The sequence below is a fragment of the Gobio gobio genome (genome assembly GCF_949357685.1).
Source record: "Gobio gobio genome assembly, chromosome: 25".
Classification (NCBI taxonomy): Eukaryota; Metazoa; Chordata; class Actinopteri; order Cypriniformes; family Gobionidae; genus Gobio; species Gobio gobio.
In genome coordinates this window covers 21,426,969-21,450,632 of record NC_137121.1, presented here as the reverse complement: position 1 = coordinate 21,450,632, position 23,664 = coordinate 21,426,969, and the positions used below count along the sequence as shown (strand labels likewise).

The window sequence follows — 23,664 nt, the reverse complement described above, 5'->3', positions numbered from 1 at the left end:
TATTATTTATTCATTCTTTCATTTTCTTCGTTTTCCATATATTTTTCCATCCTTTTAATGTACACATTAACTGAATAAATAAATTATGTCTACATATATAAATTGGGGCTGTCGATTTAATACTTTATAATTTAATGAGTTATGGGGGAAAATAACGCGTTAAAGGGTTAGTTAACCCAAAAATGAAAATTCTGTCATTAATTTCATGTCGTTCCAAACCCCTAAGACTTTTGTACACAAACAAAGATATTTTTGATGAAATCTGAGAGATTGAAGGCAATTTCTCAGCCAAATTTGACGTGTAATTGATTTGCGATTAATTCGATTTATTAAATTTGAATGTAATCACTTGACAGCCATAATACAAATAGATTATGTTGAGTATGTCTCTGTCATTGGTGTTATTTTGACTGGTTAGTGTTTTGACAGGTACATGGTAAATGTTCATCATTGTAATCATACCTTCCAGAAATAGTCTCATGAGCTCACAAAATGATTATTCACTGAAGAGGTGGGTTGGACACACACTCTCTGTGTCCTGTATAGTCACCATAGATACCTACTGCCAAGCTTTCTTTCAACAGCACAGTAGTGTGTGTGTGTGTATAGAAAAAAACAAGGAGGGAAAACAACCTTAACCGAGGATACAAAAGGTATGTTATGTTGTCTTGGGGATTATGTACTTGCAAATTAATAATTGACAACATTAGTGGCACAGTCGTCTCAATTAGTAGTAGGCTAATCTGAATGTTTACTGTTAATAACATGTAAATTCTGAAAGAATAAACCCTTTCTGCTACAGATTCTGCTTGACCATCAAGTAACCAAGTTTGAATAAAGATTATAGCAACAAATAAACATAACACATTGTTTCCATGTTGTTATGCCACACTGACTTGCTCCGTTCAAACTCTCTGGTTCATGTGAAATTGTTTTGTATAAGGGCAGGACAATCTGCAGTTGAGTACACAGATCACTTTCCAGAGCTCTCATGAATATGGCCAAGTGGAGAGGAGAAAGACGAAGCCTCTCGCCCTCAGATTTCTGGAGTGACCGGGAATGGGACGCTGACCTGGGCCGTAGATCTTTCCGGCACACTCTTAGGTCTCTAAGTCCCCTCGCTCTCTCGGATCTTGACTTTTGGGATAGCGGATCTCTTTTTAAAGCTCGGGTATGTACAAACTGAAGCGGTGGGGATGAAAACTAATATTTTCCATATTCTTCTTTGACATAATTTGAACTAATCCTTCCTTCAGAAATCTCCAGCATGGAGTTGTATGGGCTTACCTGGATCGACTCTCCGCTCAAAAATCAGCACCAGGTTAGTGCTTCAAAGTCACCATGAAATCAAAATGGACAATTCTTATATTTTATGGAATATTGTAGTATTTATTATACATGATTTATCTGTGCACATACATTTTTTTTTTATTCATGCACCCTCATAGTCTTCTCTGATAACGTATTTGCTGACGCGAGGGCAGGATCAACCTGTCCCTCACATGAGCTAATGAAATATTTAATATAGGGCCAATATTTACAATAAATACAATATTTTGTGTCTAATTATTTAGTTATGTGGCAAGTAGCTGTGTAATAAACGGGATAATGTACATCTAGCTGGTTGTAATCACACAAAAAAAGTCCAGTTGGATGTACATTGTCCTGTACTTTTATTGCTTACTCTGTGTTCTCTCTGTATCAGCACTCTTGGCAGCCAGAAGCAAAAGGGCTCTTTGGGCATGACGAGGTGGCCATCCGCATCTCGTTTGGCTCCAGAAGGAGCTCCTCGATCACACTCTTCTGCTGAAGACTTTGAGCTCAGAGCTGCCCTGGAGGAAAGCAGCATGAGGAGGGCAGAGCTCGTCCAGAGGCTCCGAGAGGCCAAAGGTCACTTGGACACTCAGACCGACCTTTTGAAAACCAAAGGGTCTCAGCTTCAACAAAACCAGAGCATCTCAAACATTCTAGAGATGAAGCACAAGGTATGGACTTTGCATGCTCACCCTCTGAAGGAGTTTGAAATCTACTGAATTTTTTGTTTGATATTGGTTTGATTGGCTGAGGCATTCGATGGGATGACAAAAAGAACGAGACATCAAAGTCTGCGGTTGTATTCAAGGAACATTCATCCCTGTTGATTTTTCCTCCCTTGTAGCAGCTGTCTGAAGCAGTGAGTGCTCTTGAAAAAGACAAGGAAGCTGCAGAACTGAGCCGTTTTGAGGACAGCCGCCGTCGAGGGGAATTACACGACAAGTGAGTTATACAGTGTTGGTACTATGAATGGAATCCATTCACTATGTAACAAATACACTAAACTAACATTAAACATGCATTAAGTATTTCATTTATGCACACAAAAGTATTTAAAAGATTGGGGTTGGTAATATTTATTTATGTAATTTATTCCTGTGATAGCAAATCTGACTTTTCAGCATCATTACTCCAGTCTTCAGTGTCACATGATCCTTCAGAAATCATTTTGATATGCTGATTTGATGCTCAGGAAACATTTCTTATTATTATCAATGTTGAAAACAGTTGTGCTGCATAATATTTTTGTAATGACCATTTTTACTTTTAGGGTACTTCAAAAGAACAGCATTTATTTCAAATCGAAATCTTGTGTAACATTATAAATGTCTTTACCGTCAATTTGAACAATTTCATGTGTCTTGGCTGATTAAAAGTGTTAGTTTCTTTCGAAAAACATTTGAATGGTACTGTAGGGTCCAAAAGTCTAAGATTGCATTGAAAATTCTGGATTTTTCTCCTCTTAACCCTCTGGTGCTCTTCGTTTAGGGGTTGCATTGGTTGTCTTCCCTGTCATAAGTGACCGGACACCTAAAAATAAAACTCCCTCCACCCCAGTAAAATCAATGCAATTTATTTTTCTTCAATAATATTTTTTTTATTTTCTTTTGTATTTTGTTATTATTAATATTTATGCAATAATTATTGTCTATTTTTGTCATTGAAAATAATTATAATATGTATATATATGTTATATATATATGTATTTCAGGTTAAAATAAAGTCTAGGCCTTCCAAATATTTTTTTTGAAGGCAGATTAGCGCCCTCTTTTGGAATTATTTTTAAAAAGCATGCAACAATGTGTGTAACCACTAGAGGTCTCAATGGAGAGGCTTGTGAATTCATTTAATTAATTAAATTTTGAACACATTTTATGATTTTATTTAGATGGATTTGAATATATATTTAAAAAATCTCAAAGACTATTTATTATAAAGTTTTAGATAATATTTTTTGTTAGAAATAGTGATTTAAAGTGTTGGTTTATGCATTATGATAATAATAATAATAATAATAATATATACAGTGTGTGAGTGTCTGTGTGTGAGTGGATGTGTCAATGTCACACTCTTGATAACTTTTTCAGCATTGTGGCCGATTTGTAGATTGTTCACACAAAAATCCAATGATTTTTTTATGTTTTTACAGATTACCGATTAATTTCCTATGGTGGTCATTTTTGACCGAAGAGCACAAGTGGGAGTATTTTTTTACGACCACTTAGCATAGCATTACAGAGTTTCATATCATTCTGAAGAAGCTGTGATTTTTAAAAATTCTAAATGTGGTTCAGTGGTTCATAGGTGTGTGTGTGTGTTTAAGTGTGCGTGTGTGCATGTGTGTGTGAGTGGATGGGTCAATATCACACTCTTGATGTTTTAGAGTGTCACCCCTTTACTGCTGTGTACTTTTTTTCAGCATTGTGGCTGATTTGTAGATTGTACACACAAATATTCTGTGAATTTTTGTATTTTTGCCGATTTCCCATTCATTTCCTATGGTCGGTTATTTATGACCGAAGACAATGAACGTCACTATTTTTTTTATGACCACTTAGCATGCTCGGATCATGACCTCAATTTTTTTGTGTATTTACATACCTAATGCTAGAAAAGTCACCAAGTTTCATATCATTCCGATGAAGCTGTGATTTTTAGTTTTTTAATTTCCAGTCACAAATGACCGAAGAGCACCAGAGGGTTAAACCTGGAAATAAATACATTTTTAAGATGTGGAAGGATTTAAAACAAACTAATGGAAAAATATGGAGAATTCTGCCCTATTTCTTGGTCACACATTTGTGACATTAATTGATCATGTGGCTTTGTACAGATGGTAAGGACAAAACAAATACTCATACATTTTTTATAAATGTTTCACTCATTGCAATGCCGAAAATATGTGTATCAAAGGTACACTATGTAACTTTTGTTCCTCTAACAGTTAAAAAACAGAACTGCGTGCATTTTGCGGAAGAACATTGTTTTGGTTGTGCTTCGGCTCTGTGACTGTGCGGATGAATATGGTTACCTTACAGCTCATAAAACATTCACTACTAGGCTTAAGAGATATAACCAGTTTAGATGGAAAGGATCTCAAGCTGACTAGCTGAAGACGTTACTGTCGATATACCCATTAATAGACGCGGTACTTCCTTGAAAATAAATTCCAGCACCACAACAATCATAATGAAATGACCCTTCACAATAGATAATGCGAGAGCATTATAGAGAGCTACATATGGCAATTTATCTGTTCAAGAAAATTGAGAAAAAAAACACCATCTCCTCGCCGCTTTTACAACATTTCAAATCCCTCAGCCATCTCTGAAAAGCTAGTGTTGATTCTTGTTTTATTACCAGTTCTGTCACGTTCCCAATTGCCAGAAGAGACTCCTCTATTCAGCGTTTTTTTTTTCAAACCCCAGAGGTTTGAGATTTAGTGTGCTCCATGTCAACCTTTCTCACTCGTTGTGACAACGAACCTATGCCACTCCCGGAGCAACTTTTCCCTATTTATGGATATGACGAGACACGCATGGGAGTGACGTATGTACACGATTTCCCTCAAACTATCCCGACGTGTCTAAAATATAAACGTTTATAATAGGCTTATTATAGTGAATCAGGGTAGGACCAAAGCACGTTTTGAAAGGAGGATTGATAATGTATTGAATTTTGTTAATTTTGAACAAAGAAAGTTACACAGTGTACCTTTAAATTTGACAAATGTAGACCACGCTGCATATTTCTGCATTGATATGTCGAATTACTCTCTGTAAACCAAGAGTTCTGCAGCTTGAGCTGGACATTTTGAAGATGAGATCAAACCTGGAGAGAAGGACTCCACCCACATCACCAAACCCACTCAGCAGAACTCTGCCTGCTTCAAAAGATGAAACCCTCAGAGAGGTAGAGCTTATGTGTGACAAAAACCCTAACACTTCACAGAATCTCAATAACAATAGTACATGAGAAAAGTTCACCTTTAATACTTTGAATCAACTAAGAAGGTTTTGTATACTGCTGCTTCCTTCAGGGACAGAGGCAGCTTGAGAAGGAGATAAAGAAGCTCAGAGAAGCTCTCAGAAAGGCAGAGGAGAGAACAGACAACCTGGAATACGAGAAAGACAGCACGCTGAGACAGCTCCACTCCTCTGAAGAGGTTAAACATTTATTCAAAGTGTTAAAACGAAAACACATCATTTACTCACCTTCATGTTGTTCCTAACCTGTATGACTTTCTTACTTGGAAAAGAAGAACATTTTTTTGTCTGTACAATGAAAGTCAGTGGGGTCTGAAAAGCTATTATTGTCATGACAACTCTCTGAGTGTATGGCATGGTATGGATATTACAATGTTGATTTGTTGTTGTCTTGGCGGAATAGATATTTCGGGACTTGCTACTGCCGATACATACACAACACACTACTGTGAGCAAGTAAGACAAGGCTGCTGCTGTACAATAGCATACATGAATTAGCTGTAGCTGATCTATACAGGTGGAGCTGGGGAAGGTGGAGGGTTTCTGAAAGCAAGCTGCAAACTACTGCAGCAAATGCTGACCAGTATTTGAAGGTTGAGCAGTGAGCTCATTGGCTACTGATATAACAGGAACCAATCAGCTGTGCCCTATAGAGAATGATGTGATTGCAAGCAGATTGAGTTAAGGACCAATCAGCCTGCGCCCTCTAGAGTTTCATAACAGAACTTTGTATTGCATTTTTTTTTAAAGCCACAATATGTAATTTTTGCCGCTAGAGGTCGCTTATTTAAAACAAAGGTGTAGCTTGATGACGCCATGATTTTGTCGAGCTTTTATTATGCCGCAGACTAAAGCTTCCGCTTATTCCGGTCATGTGTATGTGGGGTAACGCAGCACTGTTTTATTATATTAGATACGTTATTTGAGTGTGTTGAAAGTTATGTTATAATGCTACTCTGTAGGTTTGCTCAGCGGCTACTATGAGACATCGATATTAGGCATGGTAAAACATGGTACTCGCAGTAAATCAAGAAAACAAGATTTAAATAATAAGACTAACTGTGTTGAGCTATATAACGATGATAAGTTTTCTGTCGATGATTGTATCTAAACAGTTGCTCCCCTGTCTAATAAAACACACACTATATTAAAGCGTCTTTGGTTTTTCCATGGTTTCTGCAAAATAAAACCTGAAATCAAGTATAAAGCTGGTATGATGTCATTGACAGGCGACACACAGACAGGGTCCGTGTCCTGATTAAAATTGCTTTAACAATTAAACATTCTCGGAAACATTTGCAATAATGTAAGTACACAAGTCAACAAAATATATAACACTGTTCTAGTGTTTTTTGGATATTTTAATCCAAACACTTTACATATTGTGCCTTTAAAGCTAAAATATAATATAAGATGAAAAAGTTACAACTAAACGAAAATGAGAAATGCTGAAATTAGTTTAAATTAAAACACTAAAATTACTAACTGGAAATAAATGAAAATTAAAATGGAACTAAACATAACATGGAACTAAAAAATAAATTAAACCCTTAATAGTAATATATATATATATATATATATATATATATATATATATATATATATATATATATATATATATATATATATATATATATATATATATATATATATATATATATATATATATATATATATATATATATATATATATATATATATATATATATATATATATATATATATATATATATATATATATATATATAAAACAATAAATGTACAACAATTTCAAATTAAATCTGAAAATTTAAAAATAAAATAGTATCTGGGCCAAAACAACTATTTTATGACAAAAACTTCTTCAAAATTGTTCTTTTGTGTTTTGACAGAAAACCAAAAGTCATACAGGTTTGGAACAACATGAAAGTGAGTAGCTGATGACAGAATTTTCATTTTTGGTCCTTTAACATTTGGTCATTGTGATTTAAAGTTATCATAAATGCACAAAAATTGTACTAAGATTACATCTAAAAAGTATGCAAATGTACACCCAGGGTAAGCAAGAGGCAATAAAGCAAGCAGAAGAGTTGGAACAAAGACTGAGCATCTCTGTTCAGACCCAGGCAGAGTTAGAGGACCAGCTGAATGTGTCCCGCAGCCGCCTGGGGCAAATGGAGCTGGTACAAGCAAAAAAGCTGTGCTACACTCTCTAATTTTTCATTATGACATGACACCCAGTACTGCCAGAATAACTATGATCTCTCTTCCTCAGGAAAAAGACATGTGTTCCACAAAGACACAGAGACTAGAATACAATCTGAATGACTTAAAGGTCAAACTATCTGGAGCTTTAATGGACAAAGACCATCTTGTCCAGGTCTGATATTACATTTCATATTCATTTACACTGGGCATTAGGTGGTGATCCAACACAATATATATATATATATCACATAACATTTATTATATGCATTGATTCCCCCTGTTGTTCTGGGTCGTAACCCACCAGTTGAGAACCAGTTCAATTAGTTATAAATGATGACTCTTCTGTGTATGATTGTCTGTAAAGGAGAAAGCAGAGCTTCATCAGAGGATTCAGACTCTGGATCTGCAGCTGCAGAGGGAAGAGAGGAGCAAACAGGGCATCAATGAGCAAGTGTGTGAGCTCCATTCGGAGATATCTCAAGCTAAGAGCCAGGCCAACAAACAGAAGATAGAAACCATGCTGATGAAGGAGGAGTTGCTTTCCATTAAAGAGGTCAGAGGTCATTCTTTTTCCAAACTTTGAACATCAAAAGAATCAGAATGTTTTTTTATCACGGTTTACACAAAAATATAAAGCAGCACGACTGTTTTCAGCTTTAATAATAATAAGAAATGTTTCTTGAGCAGCAAATCAGCATATTAGAATGATTTCTGAAGGATCATGAGACTGGAGTAATGATGCTGAAAATTCAGCTTTCATCACAGGAATAAATGTAATTTAAAAATATATTCAAATAGAAAACAGTTATTTTAAATTGTAATAATATTTAATAATAGTACAGATTTTTCTTTATTTTTTATCAAATAAATGCAGCCATAAGAGACTCCTTTTAAAATGATTTAATGCTAAGCTAATATTTCTCGATTGATAATCATTCAAGGTGTTTCTGACTGTTCTGGATGATTTCCACCAGATGGAATAAATATATTGAAATAAATAAACATATCACTTATTTCATTAGGTAAAATACATTCAGGAAAGTACTTTTGGATTTTAGCTAGTATGCTAGTACAATCTTTTCTGAATGCTTTGGTCTTTCAGTTGAACGAAAAGCTGTCGTCTGATCTGACCAAGGCTACAGAGAGGCTACAGGTGACCCGTAGCCAGCTACACGAGCTGGAGGCACAGAAACTGATCCAAACCAATCAGATTGCAGCACTCGAGACTGAGCGCTTGCAGCTGATTGGAGAGAAGGAGGAACTAAAGAAAACGTTTGATGATGGACTTCATGAGAAGATTAGAGAGCTGGGAGAGAGATACCAACACAGGTGTGATAGCACTGTCCATTATTTAACTTAAGCGTTATTTGGAAATGAATATTGATATTGATCGATTTTTTTTGTGTTATGTCTCTAATCCTTGATTTAATATATCAAGGGAACTGCAGGGCAATTTGGAGGAAGAAAATCAGACTCTACAATTAAAATGTCAAGACCTGGAAAAAAAAGTCAAAATCTTGGAGGCGGAGTATAAGCAAAAAGAGGAGGAGCAGCAGTGTGTGGGGGCGGAGTTTGAGCAGGAGAAGGAGGAGTTAAGGAAATTGGCCAATCACTGGAACGAGAGATGGCTGGATGTGGCGATGACGTTATGCTCGGCACAGGCAGAACTTGATGAGCTCAAGAGTCAACAGCATGAGAATGACAAAGTAACTTTCGTTTTTCATTTTTGGTTGATTTGAGCAATTGGCAAGTGTGTAGTGTGTTCTTTAATCTATGTTGTCTTGCAGCGAGAAGCTGATGTTTTGGAAGTGCCACTAGATGACTGCAGGCTACAGATAGAGCCTGAGAAGGACAGAAGCCATGTGCAGAGACTCATGGGTAGCTCTGTATGTCCTTTGTTCTTCCACCGATCCTGATCTCATAGTCAACATTTCCCACATGATCTTTAAAATTTTAAATATATAATCTGTATTTAAAGAGCTATTGAATGTGTTTTTTTCCCCAAGGTGTCTCTTGAAGACATGGATGGAGAGTTAGTGCAGGTGAAGGCAGAGCTGCTGAGGGTGAAGGACATGCTGAAGATCAGAGACACTGAGCTGGAGGAACAGCTACAGGAGCTGCAGTCTGCTCATGCTCAGGTGGGGCCTGCAAACCTGATGGAAATCTGTGTAAGCTGGGTTGGTTTGATGCGAGGACGGAGATATGATTTTTCATACTGTGCAGGTGTCACAACAGAGCGGTGAAATCCAGAGGCTGGAGCAGCTATTGGCAGAGAGAGGTCAAGAAATTAAAGAGAAGTATGTATTTTTACTAATAATTAATTCTCATACAGATAAAATAAACACACACACATACACTAATCAGGCATATCATTATGACAGGTGAAGTGAATAACACTGAATCTCCTCATCACGGCACATGTGTAGTGGGTGGGCTGTATTAGGCAGCAAGTGAACATTTTGTCCTCAAAGTTGATGTGTTAGAAGCAGGAAAAATGGGCAAGCGTAAGGATTTGAGCGAGTTTGACAAGGGCCAAATTGTGATGGCTAGACCACTGGGTCAGAGCATCTCCAAAACTGCAGCTCTTGTGGGGTGTTTGTGGTATGCAGTGGTCAGTATCTATCAAAAGTGGTCCAAGGATGAACGGTATTCCCTGGTGGCCGTGCCCTCTTTCAACCAAAGATGGTTCAGGAATGGTTTGAGGAGCACAACAACGAGTTTGAGGTGTGACTTGGCCTCCAAATTCCCCAGACCTCAATCCAATCGACCACTTGTGGGATGTGCTGAACAAACAAGTCCGATCCATGGAGGCCCACCTCGCAACTTAGGCTGCGTTCACACTGCAGGCTGAAACGACCCAGTTCCGATTTTTTTGCCCTTATGCGACCTGTATCTGATCTTTTCATGACAGTCTGAACGACACAGATCCGATCTTTTCAAATGCGACCCAGGCCACTTGGGTATGTGGTCCAAATCCGATACATATCCGATCTTTTGAAATGCGTCTTCAGTCTGAACTGCCAGGTCACATGTATCCGACCCGCACGTCGTTGATACGCGACAAACGTCATCATTGTACGTTGAAGTAGGCGGGAATGAGAAGATAAACAACTAGGGCGGACGATGCTGAGACCAGTCAGTGGAAGGGAAGCGAGATTTCGGAGTTAATTAATATTTGGGGGGACAGCTCTATTCAGGCCAAACTCGAGGGCTCTTATCGGAACCGGGCGGTTTTTGAAAACATTTCCAGCGAAATGGCGAAACAAGTGACGTCGTTGACCTTTGAGTACTCTTCTGCGCATGCGGGTCACTTCTGGGTCATTTCACGTTCACACAGGAGATCACAAAAGGTCGCATTTAATTGGAAATGTGAACGACCTTGCAAAAAAATCGAATTTTAAAAAAAAATCGGAATTGAGCATTAAGCCCTGCAGTGTGAACGCAGCCTTACAGGACTTAAAGGATCTTCTGCTAACATCTTGGTGCCAGATACCACAGCACACCTTTAGGGGTCTAGTGGAGTCCATGCCTCGACGGGTCAGGGCTGTTTTGGCAGCAAAAGGGGAACCAACACAAAATTAGGACATTAGGTCATAATGTTATGCCTGATCGGTGTATATATTCTGGCCAAAATACATTTAAAATATAAGGCTAATTATATTTCATTTAAACCTTTTAAGACAAAAATCTAAATATACTTGTACTTGTCATAATGTTATGCCTGATCTGTGTATATGGTATATTTAAAAGTATATATGAAAATATGTATAATATATAATCCGTTGTTAAACTGATATCTGTATATTACATCCATGCAGCCAATGTTTACTAGCAAAAAAAATGGATTATGGCATATGAAAATTAATAATGCATGTGACTGTTTAAGGATTCAGACAAGTTCATCAGAACAAAGGACAACATTTATTTCCAGTTGGGGGTTTAACGGTCATGTAATGTGACCATGCAGTGCTATTAAAAACAAGTAAAACTGGAAGCAGTTTTTCCTTCAATGTTTCATGTCATCAACTCTTTTTCATGCTACCACAGGGATCACGATCTGAAGAACCTGGAGATACAGTGGATAACAGAGAAAGCAGAGGCTCAGAGCAAGATATCCGCCCTGGAGCAGGAGGTACAACGACATGACCATGACTTTAAACATTTCTCACAGCAGAACAGATTAATCTAATGAGGTTTCAGTGTGCCACATCTTTGTGCCTGTTACCTTGGGCAGATCTTTGGACATAAAGGGCTTCAGTCGAGAGAGGAAGTGGCCAGTGAATGCAGTCCTGAGTCACTGAAGGCCCTGCTGGAAGGTATCTCCATGTGCTATGATTGAGTAAAGACTGAACATTTGTCGCAATTACATGAGCACAAAAGCTCCTAGCTATACAAGCTCAGTTTCACACGTTGTGTTCCGAAATGTGTTCAAAAACCCAACTCATCTAGTGGTCGGCATAGCATGGGAAGCGGCTCTGTAGCACATTACCATTAGCACATCAGCTATAAAGGCAGTGCAACAGTTTGAAAATTCAAGTTGTTATGACTAGATAACTGAGTACTAACTATTAGGGCCCTTTTTTAACAATCTGAGCACATGGTCTGAAGCACAGGCGCAGGTGCATTTAAGGTGTGTCTGAATCCACTTTTGCTAGTTTAACGACAGAAAAAACAGTCGGCGCACACAGCGCATGGTCCAAAAGGGTTGTCCCTAGTCTCTTAATGAGTAACGGGTGTATTTTGGGCGTGACGTGCAATAAACCAATCAGATTTTCATCTCCCGTTCCCTTTAAAAGCCAGCTGCGCTTGCACCATGGCGGATTCACTAACATGGCGGAATTTGCAAGCGGAAAGACCGAACACTTCTCCAGAGAGGAATCCTTTTATTTTTAATATTTAAAAATGTTTGTGTGCTGCTGCACGTTCTCCGTGTGTGTGTAATAAGCAGAGCAGGGGTCCCATATAGGGGGGAAAAGTTAGGACAATTCCCTGACTTACAGGGGCCCCAACAAATAGGTAAAAACTAATTTAAAAATTGTATTATATTATACAGTATATACACCATCATCATTGAGTATATTTCAAATATTAATAAAATGAATGATGTCTTTGATTTGACTTATTTTGGCAATACAAGTTAAATATCCCCATTGTACAAAAAGTAAACATCCATATTGACCAACCACCCCCCTGCATGAAATGGTTTGGTCCTGCCTTAGCGTACTCATCAGTAGCCGCGTTTCCATTACAGATTTGCGCAACACTTTTGCGATATTTTCTAAAAGTCGATAAAAAATATTACGAAATGACGGCATTCTCATTAACTAATGTTATGTGACTAAAACATTTTTTTCCCTCTGTTTACTTGAGCGGCACATATGAGGTGTTTCTCTCTTGATCAATTGTGGCATTTTCTATTATAATGTCTTTTATGAGATTAACTCTCTCTTCTTCTGTCCAAACATACCATCATCTGTAAAGAATGATCGACTTTTACATACGCCAGGTTATTGTGATGCATTGCCACATACAGAGACAAGTGAAATGTTTGAATTTGCAAGGTGGTAACGCAAAGGTTTCTTTTACCACTTTGTTATTTTGGCTCGGAATTTCGTTTGTTGGAAATATAAACTGAATTTAGAAATGCTTTTGAAATGAAAAACTTTGCGTTTAATAAACAAAATATATTTCTGAAATGAAGACAGGGTTTGGAGTAGAGTGCAAAATAATCCGTTCCCTGAGTCCACGGCCTTTGTTGTTATTGTGAGTGTACACAAATAAAAGTAGACCGTTTATAGTGTATAATTATGTCTTCATAATTATGCACTTATCTGTATGGCTAAAAATGGCGGAGTATTGTGAGTTGTTTCCGCTGTCATAAAGGAAAAAAACCCATCAGAAGCGCCGGTGCCTACGCCGGCCATGGGTTAAAGAAAACGTAGCATATTTAGTTTCATAGTTAGGCTATGTTTAAATATTATTATTATTTTAATTTCATATGTTGATTATGAAAAGTGAGCAGCATGAGTAAGGCACATAATCAGATGTGCATATGTCTGGGGACATGGATTTTGAGCATGTCCTTCATTGAATTTAATTTCCTATAAATACTTTCTTTAAAACTAATTTTGTTTTGTATAAATTTGATCTTAATTTTAATCAATGTTTCATAAACTAATTGGCTGGATTTAATAAACAATTAGGAAATATAACCAGTCAATATAATCGTGGCATGAAGGTCGGCGACATTAATAGCATTGCATGTGAACTGGAGCGCGTCTCACAGACATGAGAAATATGTCGCTTGAAATGTCTACTTTTAAACGAAACAATTCAAAACTAAAAGAAATAGGCTACTCTCTGATAATGTAATAAAATGTGCATTTCTCTCTTGGCGTCCGCTACTGCGGAGATGGCGAGTCAGCACCGTCAGCCGACATGACACAGAAAACTCTAGAGTTTATTAATAAACAATTAAAACGACACATTCATAATCAATACTTTTGCCGGTTCTTTGTGGCAAGCTTAATGTGTGCGCTTGAGTGGGGAAAATAATAGCCTATTATATCGGTAGCCTACTCATTACAGTAATATATTAATATATTCAATTCAATTCAATTCAATTCAAATTTATTTGTATAGCGCTTTTCACAATACACATTATTTCAAAGCAGCTTTACAGAAAGTGCATTTCATAGATGTACAGTAAAAATGTTAGAAAGACAATGTTAAAGAATAATGTTCGAAAAAGTTAATCAATCGTGTATTAATTTAGGCCATAACAACGCTGGCGTTGAGTCGTCTCTTCACAGGCGTGGAGTCGTCTCACAGGTGTTGGGGCATCCGAAGTCTCCATGAGAGGCTGGATACAAACTGGAGCTGATGAACTATTTACCTTCGCCGTAACTATATTACGTACGCTCGGGTTTAGAATTCTCTCATATTTATGTAATTAAATTAATAAAAGTGCTTGGTCAACGAATGGCTTAAATGAACAACTAGGCCTGCTATTATATAAAAACTTTAGTCGGGGACAGCTCTACTTATTTCAAATATTTTTGAACCAACATGTCACAAAGGGCATTCTGGGATGAGCGAGCAGTGCTGAGTGGAATGACCAAGCTCGAGTAATAGGTCAGTATACTAGATTTTGCATAGCTTGGCTTGTATGTTTGGTGAAGAATGGGTGTGTTAGGGGGCGCATATTACTAACGCGCCATTTAAATAACACAAAAAATACTGTGCTATTGACTATAGACCAGGTTTTTATTGGTCAATGTCGCAGTCGTTTTCAGTTGCCTCAACATAGCAACATGCCAAAAATGTGCCTGAACACACCTCGTTATCAGACCTGCACACCCACGGGCGAACAGATGGACGTGAGTACATTTGCTATTTAAACAACGTAGCACTGTACGTGAAAATGATAATTGCGTCAGGCTGAAACTAGCAAAAAACACTTGCGTCGCACCTGGCGTCGCATTGCGCCGGGTGTATGAAAGGGCCCATACTGTTTAAAACCTTCTACTTTCCTGCAAAGTTTAGTTCCAACCATAACCAAACACACATGAACAAGCTAATCAAAGTCTTCAGTTAATCTTCAGGAGTACTACAAAATTACAGACAGGTGAATCTGATCAAAGTTGAAACTTTGAAACACTCTTCAGGGAAGAAAAGACTACGACTGAATCCAAAATTGCCCCCTATACCCTTAAACAGTACAGCAGATGTACAGACTGCGCCTGTCCGAATTCACTCACTTGTTTTCATTCACTCCTTCAAGTGAACTGTATTAGTGGACTAAAGTAGGGAATAGTGAACGAGGGTTTAGGGGCGATTTTGGATTCAGCCTATCTCAACTTCAATTTCCTGCCTTTTTTAAAATCACAGCCATTTGTAGGTGACTATATCGCCCCCTTGTGTACTGGAGGTGTGTTCCCACCAAAATAACTCAAGAATGCAAATTTTGTACAACATGAATGTTTTTGTTTTGTTGTTTTTATTTTGTGGTCACAGAAAGCAAGAAGCGAGCTAAGAGGCTTGAGCAGGAGAGAGACCAAGCCTTACTAAAACTGTATGATGATCTTGAGCTTCCCCACCAGGTAATGACAGGCGTTTATTTACACGTGGGTTTATTCATTGATACGTAGCTTGTTTATAGCCCATTTCTTTCCATAGGGTAATGCAGAGAAAGAATCTCCACCAGACAACAAAAAACAGAAACCTGCTTGTTCAGATATTGTCGATCCTAACCAACAGAGGAGGCTAGTTACTGAGCAGGTGCTACACAGTGTTCATAGTAATGCTACTAAACACATCATCATATTATAACTTCCTGTTTGTGGTTATTTACTTCTCTTTCTGTGTTACAGTTGAAAAGTCTGTTCAGAGAGAGAGAGCAACATGGAGATAGGTCAGTAGTAAACAATGAACACACTGTCAGTTGTCAGTCAGTTTGATTCATTATCTTTCCCCCCCGAGGCGGGTTTATTTCCACTCCTTCCTATATAAAAATGAGACAGTGGGGAAATTCCAGACTCAGAGGCCCCAGCGCTCTCCCCTCCCCCTTCTCCTGTTCCCAACTGAAAATCTGTGGAAAAATGAGTAAGTGAGCCACTTAAATGGACGGACAGACACACTGAAAGGGAGACACACTGAACAAGATCAGTCAAGGTGTGTCGGCTTTTATCGATCATTCCTTACATCAAATAGAAGCAAATTATTAAACCGCAAGTTTTTGAAATAAAAAATTTAAAAAAACATCCTGCGGTTTTAAGGAGTTTGACTGGAGTTTGTTTTGTCTTTTGTTTGTTAATCAAATCCTTTAGTTATAAATTGACAGCATATAAAGCTTTAACTCAATATATCTGCATGAATCCTGGCTCAGAAAAAAAGGAGTGGGGGTGGGAACGCTGGAATTTTCCCAGTGTCATAATTCACGTTTTGACAGGAGGGGACATTAAAACCCACCTTGAGAGGAGGCCATAAATCAAATTTTATTGACAGAAAATGTTTACATATATGTGAAATGTACTACTAAGGCCCCCAGTGTTCCCAAGAAGACATGACTTGGTTGATAGTGGGGACCAAAATGCTACAAGTATTAAGGTAAGCACATCGTTTTCAAGTGGGATAGATCAGGATGCCTTTTAATGCAGCTGTGTGACATATTTAGAACTGGAATGCTGCTGACATATTAAACCATCAGGGAAGAAAAACACAGAAACTGCAGCAAGAACTCCAGCAGGGGGCAGCAAAGGGATCTTCATCCCAGATTTCAGTCTCTCAGGGGGGATCAAAGAGGTCTGAGAGAGGGCAGGAGGAGAAACAGCCAACCAACCAGAAGCACCACAGCAAGACGGCCCAGGTATGCTATGATAAAGATTATGGTTGAGTATCTGTTTCAAAAATCTAAATTGCCAATCATATTTCAATAACATACTTAAAGGAATTATAGGTTTGCTCTAATTCTAGTACAGTTGAAGACCAATTCGTAATCATCTGATTAGAATCTGTGATATCTCAGATAAGTTTTACAAACTAAACCACGCACAAAGACATCAGGCCATAGACTGTCCTGATCTAACATTTTGTCTTAATCAAAGAGCATGCTGGGATGGAGGGGCACATAATCAGCTTTTAGGGTTGCAGGAGGGCGTCTGCAGAGGATGTGGTCAGAAGCAGGGATAAAACGCGAAGGAAAGCCTGTACGGAATGAGATTTCTAATGTTATATAGTTGTTTTATCCGTGCAATATTTAGAACAGAACCACTATTTGATAAACAGCTTTTGTGCTGTGGTGTGATATTATTAAAATCAGTGGAAATACATGGTGAATTAAAAAAAACACATTCAAATGTCCTACACTTACTTTCCCCGGCAGATGTCAGCAGTGAGAGATAAAAAGGAAAATCTAAAAGAGAGAAATGAAAATCTCCTTGAAGGTGAAAAATCAAATCAAGTCCAATCATATGTAGAAATCAGGGGCCAATTTTGAACATTTGTTTGGGGTCATACTTTTTTGTTTCTGAATGATACATTTAATATGTATAAATCATTTGATGTGGTGTTCCTTTCTGTCTTGCTGGTCTAGCTAAAGTAATATCTCCTCAACCAAACTTTCCCCCGGGCGGCAAGGATGGAACATTCCTTGCAAGGCAGGTTGAGATTTGTGACTCAGATACGGAATGAACCATTTGAGGAGAAGAAAGGGGAGCCAACTGCTGCAGTGATAATAATCCATTGCAAATATTCACATTGCACTGAAAACTTTGCTAAATGCACCTTCATTTCCATAAAGTACAGTTATAGGGTCATGAACGGAGAAATCACATTTTCCTTGAGCTTTCGACATATAAGAGGTTATCATACTATAAAAATATCCTGTATGTTTCAGATCTGAAAACTTCCTTGTTAGTCCAAAAACAGCTTTTATTATAACCACGCCCTGAGAACGTCTCATTGTGGAATGTGCCTATCTATCAATGATGAACACCTACTTCATCATTGCAACTTTGGCCCCGCCCACTGGCGTGTTAGTGAGATGACTAGTAGAGAAGAGTGAAACAGGATAAATGGAATAAAAATAATATTACCTTTTCAAAGGATCCTAATGCAAGGAATGTGGTTATTTATTTTCAACATTGTGAATGTCTCAGTTGAGCATTATTTATTTGTATTGTCCACAGTCAGTGTAAATCAGTCGCAATTTGAGCTTTGCTAACAGACTTTAACAAACGATAATGACTCGACAGTAATGTGACAACATGTAAGTAACCGTGTTAATTCTAATGAAATCGAGTTACAATGCTCATCGCTGCAACCTTTCATGTGATTAGTTAACCTTGAGAGCTGTAATAGTAAAAACGTGCTAAACGTTTTCGAGAGAGTTCCACATGTAATACTTATTTCATATGCAGAGATGTCAGCCAATCACAGCAGTGGGCTGAAGTCTCACAGCAGACACGCCCCTTAAAACAGAGCACTCAAATCAGAGGCTAAAATTAGGGTAGGAAAATGCCTTTTATTTCTCAATTATGACAATTTTTTATGTAAAAATTATACTAACATTATAAGTGCACCCCAGGAAACATTATAAAACAATGCAGTTCATGACCCCTTTAAGCTATTAAAAATGAAACAAATTTTCATAAGGATGTTGCCAATTTTTTAACCAACTGTGAGGTAAATTTAACATTTGACAAACACCATCATAATTTTTTCCATAAATACTCATTTTTATTGTCTTGAATGCCAGTTTCATCTGAATACCAGTTGAAGTTTTTTTTTCTAAAGAGAATGTTCAGAGATATTTGATTTCACTGATACATACATTTGTACTGAATCTATACAACTGTAACACAATAAAAACATGATTTAGTTCTTATATGATTTAAAGGGATTCATTTATAAAACAATAAAAATGTTTTCTAACATACAGAATGCCAGCATCATAAAGGTCATATCTGTCCATGGTTGGGTCAGACTTGAGGTCATGTCAGATTTTCATTTTGCACTTATGGTTGGTTGAGTATAACAATGTTGCGCAGTGTCCACAATCTGTCCCTCTTCACTGGCCTCCGAACCAATAAGAACATGCCCAATGACACAAAGTAGGTGCATCTCTGGCAAAAGAAAAGTGAAATATTCAATAAAAGTTGCATTACAAGAACCAATCACCAGACCATTATGGTGGAGATTGATCAGCACATGACAGCCTATTAAAAACATGTACATGATCCACATTAAAATGATTTAGAAAGGCCTTTTCATCATTCTCTATACTCTAAATATCAAAACCAGTGTTAATGTGTAGTCATAGAACATGTACCATGAGATTTTATTTGCGTCATCAATGTGGATAAATGCTCTACGAGTAAATGACCTCATGGCCGTGAACTCCCATTGCTGAGGTTTGAGCAGATCTGAAATAAAAGGGATCGGACTGTTGTCTGAAGGATTGAAGAGGGGGGGGGGGGATTAAACTACAATGTCATTAAAATAGGCTGATCTCCTCTGGATCTTGGATCCTGTAAGACAAGCGTTTAATCCTGAACATTAAAAGCAAACATTTAGGCTTTAGTTTATGATGGATAAATCCTCTAGCTTTTACATAACAGTCGTGTAAGCTGGACCTGCCGTATGCATATCATGACAAATGTATTCATTTATCTGCTAGGAGGGATTTGTGGCGCAATATGCTTTCCTGCACTCTCGGGACATTAAACTATTTTCTGGGAACTATTTTGCTTTGTATTTGCACAATATGGCACCTCGTGACATTTTAAGATGTTTGTAATTGTTTTGTTAATGCAGAATTTAAAACAGGAAGAGGGAAGTTGTGTGTTTTGTGAGGTGATTAAGTATGAATGTAAAGTATTTGCTGTATGAAGTCCTCCCGCATTTTTTTACTTTATATAAAACATTTTTTAATAACAATGGAAAAGGTCATCTCATCTCTGTCCATCACAAAGTAATGATGCATTTGCCACTTCAGATGTGCTCACCTTACATTTATTTTGGCCCCACCCAAACACAAATATGAAACTGCCTTGGCCTTGTCCCAAATGCCACCCTCATCTCTCGCACACCAAGTCCACGCTTAGGTGATGAAATTCTGCTATGAAGTCCACACCGGTATGGTCCTGGTAAATGGGCACATTGATGATATTATAGCACACTTATGAATAATACAATTATTTTGACCCTATTTGGAATGGGAAATGAGTCTAGGCAGGAATAACCAACCCCAACTTCAGTTCCAACACACCTGCCTTTTGTTATCAAGTAATCCTGAGCGTCCTGTTTTTGCTGTGTTTGATTGGGTTTAGAGCTAAACTCTTAAGGATGGTAGCCCTCCAGGAGCAGGGTTGGCTACCCCCGTTGAAGGGTATTCGGTTTATAATTTTAAAGAGTCTTCAACTAGTCTTGGAGGGTTAGTGGGTCCTTCTCAATACTCAAATTGATGCTTCCTTGTTTCCTTGCTCATACGTCCTCCAACCCTTGACCTGGAGACCGATCAAACTCAGCCATCTTGAAGGACATCTCAGGTGAGGAGGTGAGGAACGAGGAGCAAGGATACACAAACGTATCCTACAGGGTGGAGCTAAGATGCGAAGAAAGGAAACGAGGATGTAAAAATAAGAAATGAGAAGCACCCAGCATCTTGCAGACTTTAGTCCCAATCCAAGGGTGACCAAACGTCCTGTTTTCCCAGGACATGTCCTGTTTTCAAGTCCTGTCCTGGCCCTAAAATAACAATTTTCTATCCATACAGAGGGGGGCATACTTTAAATGTATTGAAATTAATAAGGAATCTTTGAGTATCATTTGAGTATCTCATTGCCGGGCCGAGTGTCCTGGTTTTCGGTAATCAAAATATGGTCACCCTAACCAATCCCAATTTAACCCACCTGTCTGTAATTTGCAAGTAGTTCTTATCACTTGATTAGCTTTTTTCAGGTGCATTTGATTAGGGTTAGAGCTAAACTCATCAGGATACTGGCCCTCCAGGGTTGGAGATGAAGAGCCCTGTTTTAGGGTTCAAAATGGTGCACAAGCACCCAGTGCCCCTTTTAAGAGGTCCGCTGGTATGATATTCTGAGTGGTCTACATCAGTCAACTCCAGTCCTGGGGATCTACCTAACAGAATGTTTTAGATGTCTCACTAATTAGAACATCTGACTCAGCTCATCAGCTTCTTGGTGTATTGAATAGGGAGACATCTAAAACATTCTAGGTGGGTCCCAAAGAGAGAAACACTGGTCTACATGATCTATAAACTTGTATAGCCCAACTAATATTGGGCTGAGGGTACCATCTGGGAGAGAATGGGAACTGTATTGTAGTTTCACCTGGAGTTTGGTTGGTAAGACTGCTTTCAGAAGCAGGACTTTCAGCTGATGGACCCGAGTCTGGTACTGCAAAAAAATGAAGAGCTGACCGAAGACCTTGTGACCTCTCTCTGAATCGTGGGATGTAATTTTCTGAGGGACATCAGTGTTCATATCCAGTTAAAATTGAGCATGCTGAATTAAATATGAGCCTCTCTTGTCCTTTGAAAGAGAACATGAGGTGTAGGTATTAAGGATGTCTGGGTTGATGTTCAAGACTGGACTCGTGAAGTGACCTTCTTGGTCTTGTCCACAACTTGCCTTAGCTCTCTAACGCAGGTGACAGGCCTGTCTGGCGTCCAGTCCAGACTACTGCAGCAAACTTCCAGCTCCTCAAATGGGGATGTCTTTGGATTATCCAGAGTGAAGACGGCCAGTCTGAGTATGCAGCTCTTAAGTCCTTCTAAAGATCCGACATTGACCACCAAGTTCTGTTTATGGATTCCAGAGCTGAGGTTGTAATCTTGGGCAGATATATCCAGAGGTCCAGGGCAAAGCGGAGGGAGCCTGAACTGGACCGTGACATCTTCTAGATGATGGACTACACCAGTTATACCAACTAAGGATACAGTGAGTGTATTCTGTGTTGAAGAGAAGGTCAGGGTGAAGTGCAAGAAGGGATCTGAGGACTTGCTGCAAGAATTTGAACCATAGTTAGGAAATAAAGGTTCTTCTTGTAGTAGGCCTCGAGTTTGAAGTGGAGAGAGGGTGCAAGGTGATTGTGGGTTAGGAATAGTGAGCCTTCTGTGTTCACTGAATGAGTATCTATCCCCGGTCACAGTGCAGTGGCGATCCAGAACATTCCGGGTCTTCGCAAGAAGACTAAGTCCTGGTAAAGAGGGGAGAGAGGAGCGGCCACTGGGCATGGGCTTGTATGGAGAAGAGGAGACAGCTGGAGAACTGAGTCGTCTCATTTGGAAGCATGATGTCTGCTTGTTAACCTCAGAGACAGCTGTGAGCTCTTCATCTGATGGTGTAGAGCTCTCAAAAGCAGATGGGTAGTCTAGAACCTCTCCTTCCAGCTGTTCATATGGTAATTTGGTGTTTCCAGATGAAGGGGAGGGACTTAATGTGACAGTCACATGATCCACAGAATCAGGGGGAGGGGGGGTCCTCACAGTGTTTTTGTCTTTAGCTGGTTTGTGTCTGGTTTTTAACCAACAAATTACGCAGCCCAGCATAAGGGAAAAACACAGGACCACCAAACCCACGCTCAGCAGAATCTGCAGGTGGACTGAAGAGACAGAGGCTGGTTAGAACAGCATTTTAATCCGAAACTATCATTCCAAATGACAGAACAACTGTTAAGGCGTAATCCGCAAACAAAGGAAACAATTTAATCCGCATAAAGTCAGTAACAGAATGGTAAAAACCAGATGTGAACTGCTGTATTTCTAAATAATGGTCAACGAATGGACAACTACTTGTTCACAACTTTCCTGACAAACACCCAAGTGTAATAGTTTGCTTGGAGGTTAGGTCTACCATACCTTCATGTTGCTTTGCGAAAAGCACCTGCACCAGCAGCCAGAAAAACAAGAGAACAATGATTCCCTCGATCATTCCCTTACAGCCGAACAGTAGCACCGACTGCCACACAGGTTGCCTAGAGTTCTCCTCGTCCTCGGTAGGCATGATGACCACAGCTTCTCACCTCATCCTCACCTTCTGAAGTAACATCACGTGTCTTCACAGAGGTGACTTCAGAACTAGGTTTATTCATCTGTATGCATCTCTAGGGTTGAACAACTAGAGTTTCTTTCAAATGTTCTACAAGGCACTCAGAACTGGTTTTGTCGAGTCTTTCTTTTGTCAAGATGCTCCCAATCTACTTGTTTCCCAATTTAAAGCACCATCCATCAAGAAATGTTCAATATGATTAAATCCCAAATTGTCATTCAGTCCGAACAAAATCCCATTGATTCTGCTTGTAGTCTTTCCTCTTCTACATCTGTCTTTTAGTTATATCCAGGGCAGTAATCCCCTCGACTGAGACACTAAGATGAGTTTAGAGGGGTGGTCCAGCTCAGGACAGGGGCGGGACACGCCAAAGATGAGATAGACACTACATTGGTGACGGGTCAAGGACAACCATGCCATGTGTTCCATACTGTGTCTATTAAAAAGGGCATCAGCAGGACAATCCCATCCTGCCACCCCCACAAAACATCTGTCACATCCACTGCGAGTTCGGCACATAATCAAAATGTTGTAGTCTGTTAATGTCAATTGCTGTTTTAAGCGCATACTGAAGTAAATATGCATGCATTTCATTATTACATCGC

The 23,664-nt window shown here is 38.7% G+C and overlaps 2 protein-coding genes across 8 annotated transcripts; one reads left to right on the top strand and one right to left on the bottom strand.

Annotated features, from left to right (window-relative positions):
* Positions 1-518: 518 nt before the first annotated feature.
* On the top strand, positions 519-18,927 carry LOC307122300 (uncharacterized protein). 6 transcript variants are annotated; one of them, XM_079810351.1, is made up of 24 exons: positions 519-653; positions 944-1,171; positions 1,257-1,321; positions 1,706-1,985; positions 2,159-2,256; positions 5,103-5,226; positions 5,354-5,479; positions 7,337-7,462; positions 7,555-7,659; positions 7,852-8,040; positions 8,590-8,816; positions 8,926-9,193; positions 9,275-9,373; positions 9,494-9,625; positions 9,711-9,784; positions 11,535-11,619; positions 11,722-11,803; positions 15,504-15,589; positions 15,666-15,767; positions 15,860-15,900; positions 16,529-16,595; positions 16,663-16,854; positions 17,371-17,431; positions 17,581-18,872. In XM_079810351.1, the coding sequence occupies exons 2-24, from the start codon at positions 992-994 to the stop codon at positions 17,676-17,678; spliced, it is 2,907 nt and encodes a 968-aa protein (XP_079666477.1). In that variant the 5' UTR covers positions 519-653; positions 944-991; the 3' UTR covers positions 17,679-18,872. The 6 variants fall into 6 exon arrangements, with proteins under 6 accessions (XP_079666477.1, XP_079666478.1, XP_079666480.1 ...); XM_079810352.1 differs by having other exon boundaries at positions 552-653; positions 16,696-16,854; XM_079810350.1 differs by having other exon boundaries at positions 559-653; positions 949-1,171.
* Positions 18,493-23,370, bottom strand: syt18b (synaptotagmin XVIIIb). 2 transcript variants are annotated; one of them, XM_079810356.1, is made up of 4 exons: positions 22,870-23,364; positions 21,341-22,613; positions 19,994-20,131; positions 18,494-19,111 (listed from the first exon to the last, which is right to left on the bottom strand). In XM_079810356.1, the coding sequence occupies exons 1-2, from the start codon at positions 23,012-23,014 to the stop codon at positions 21,592-21,594; spliced, it is 1,167 nt and encodes a 388-aa protein (XP_079666482.1). In that variant the 5' UTR covers positions 23,015-23,364; the 3' UTR covers positions 18,494-19,111; positions 19,994-20,131; positions 21,341-21,591. The 2 variants fall into 2 exon arrangements, with proteins under 2 accessions (XP_079666483.1, XP_079666482.1); XM_079810357.1 differs by lacking the exon at positions 19,994-20,131 and having other exon boundaries at positions 18,493-19,111; positions 22,870-23,370.
* Between the last annotated feature and the right edge of the window lie 294 nt (positions 23,371-23,664).

Coding starts and splice junctions, on each gene's coding strand:
- syt18b (XM_079810357.1), bottom strand. CDS start 23,014: ATGCCTACCGAGGACGAGGAGAACTCTAGGCAACCTGTGTGGCAGTCG. Junction 22,614..22,869: donor TTTCGCAAAGCAACATGAAG/GTATGGTAGACC, acceptor CTGTCTCTTCAG/TCCACCTGCAGATTCTGCTG.
- LOC307122300 (XM_079810351.1), top strand. CDS start 992: ATGAATATGGCCAAGTGGAGAGGAGAAAGACGAAGCCTCTCGCCCTCA. Junction 5,227..5,353: donor AAGATGAAACCCTCAGAGAG/GTAGAGCTTATG, acceptor TGCTTCCTTCAG/GGACAGAGGCAGCTTGAGAA. Junction 7,463..7,554: donor GCCTGGGGCAAATGGAGCTG/GTACAAGCAAAA, acceptor TCTCTTCCTCAG/GAAAAAGACATGTGTTCCAC.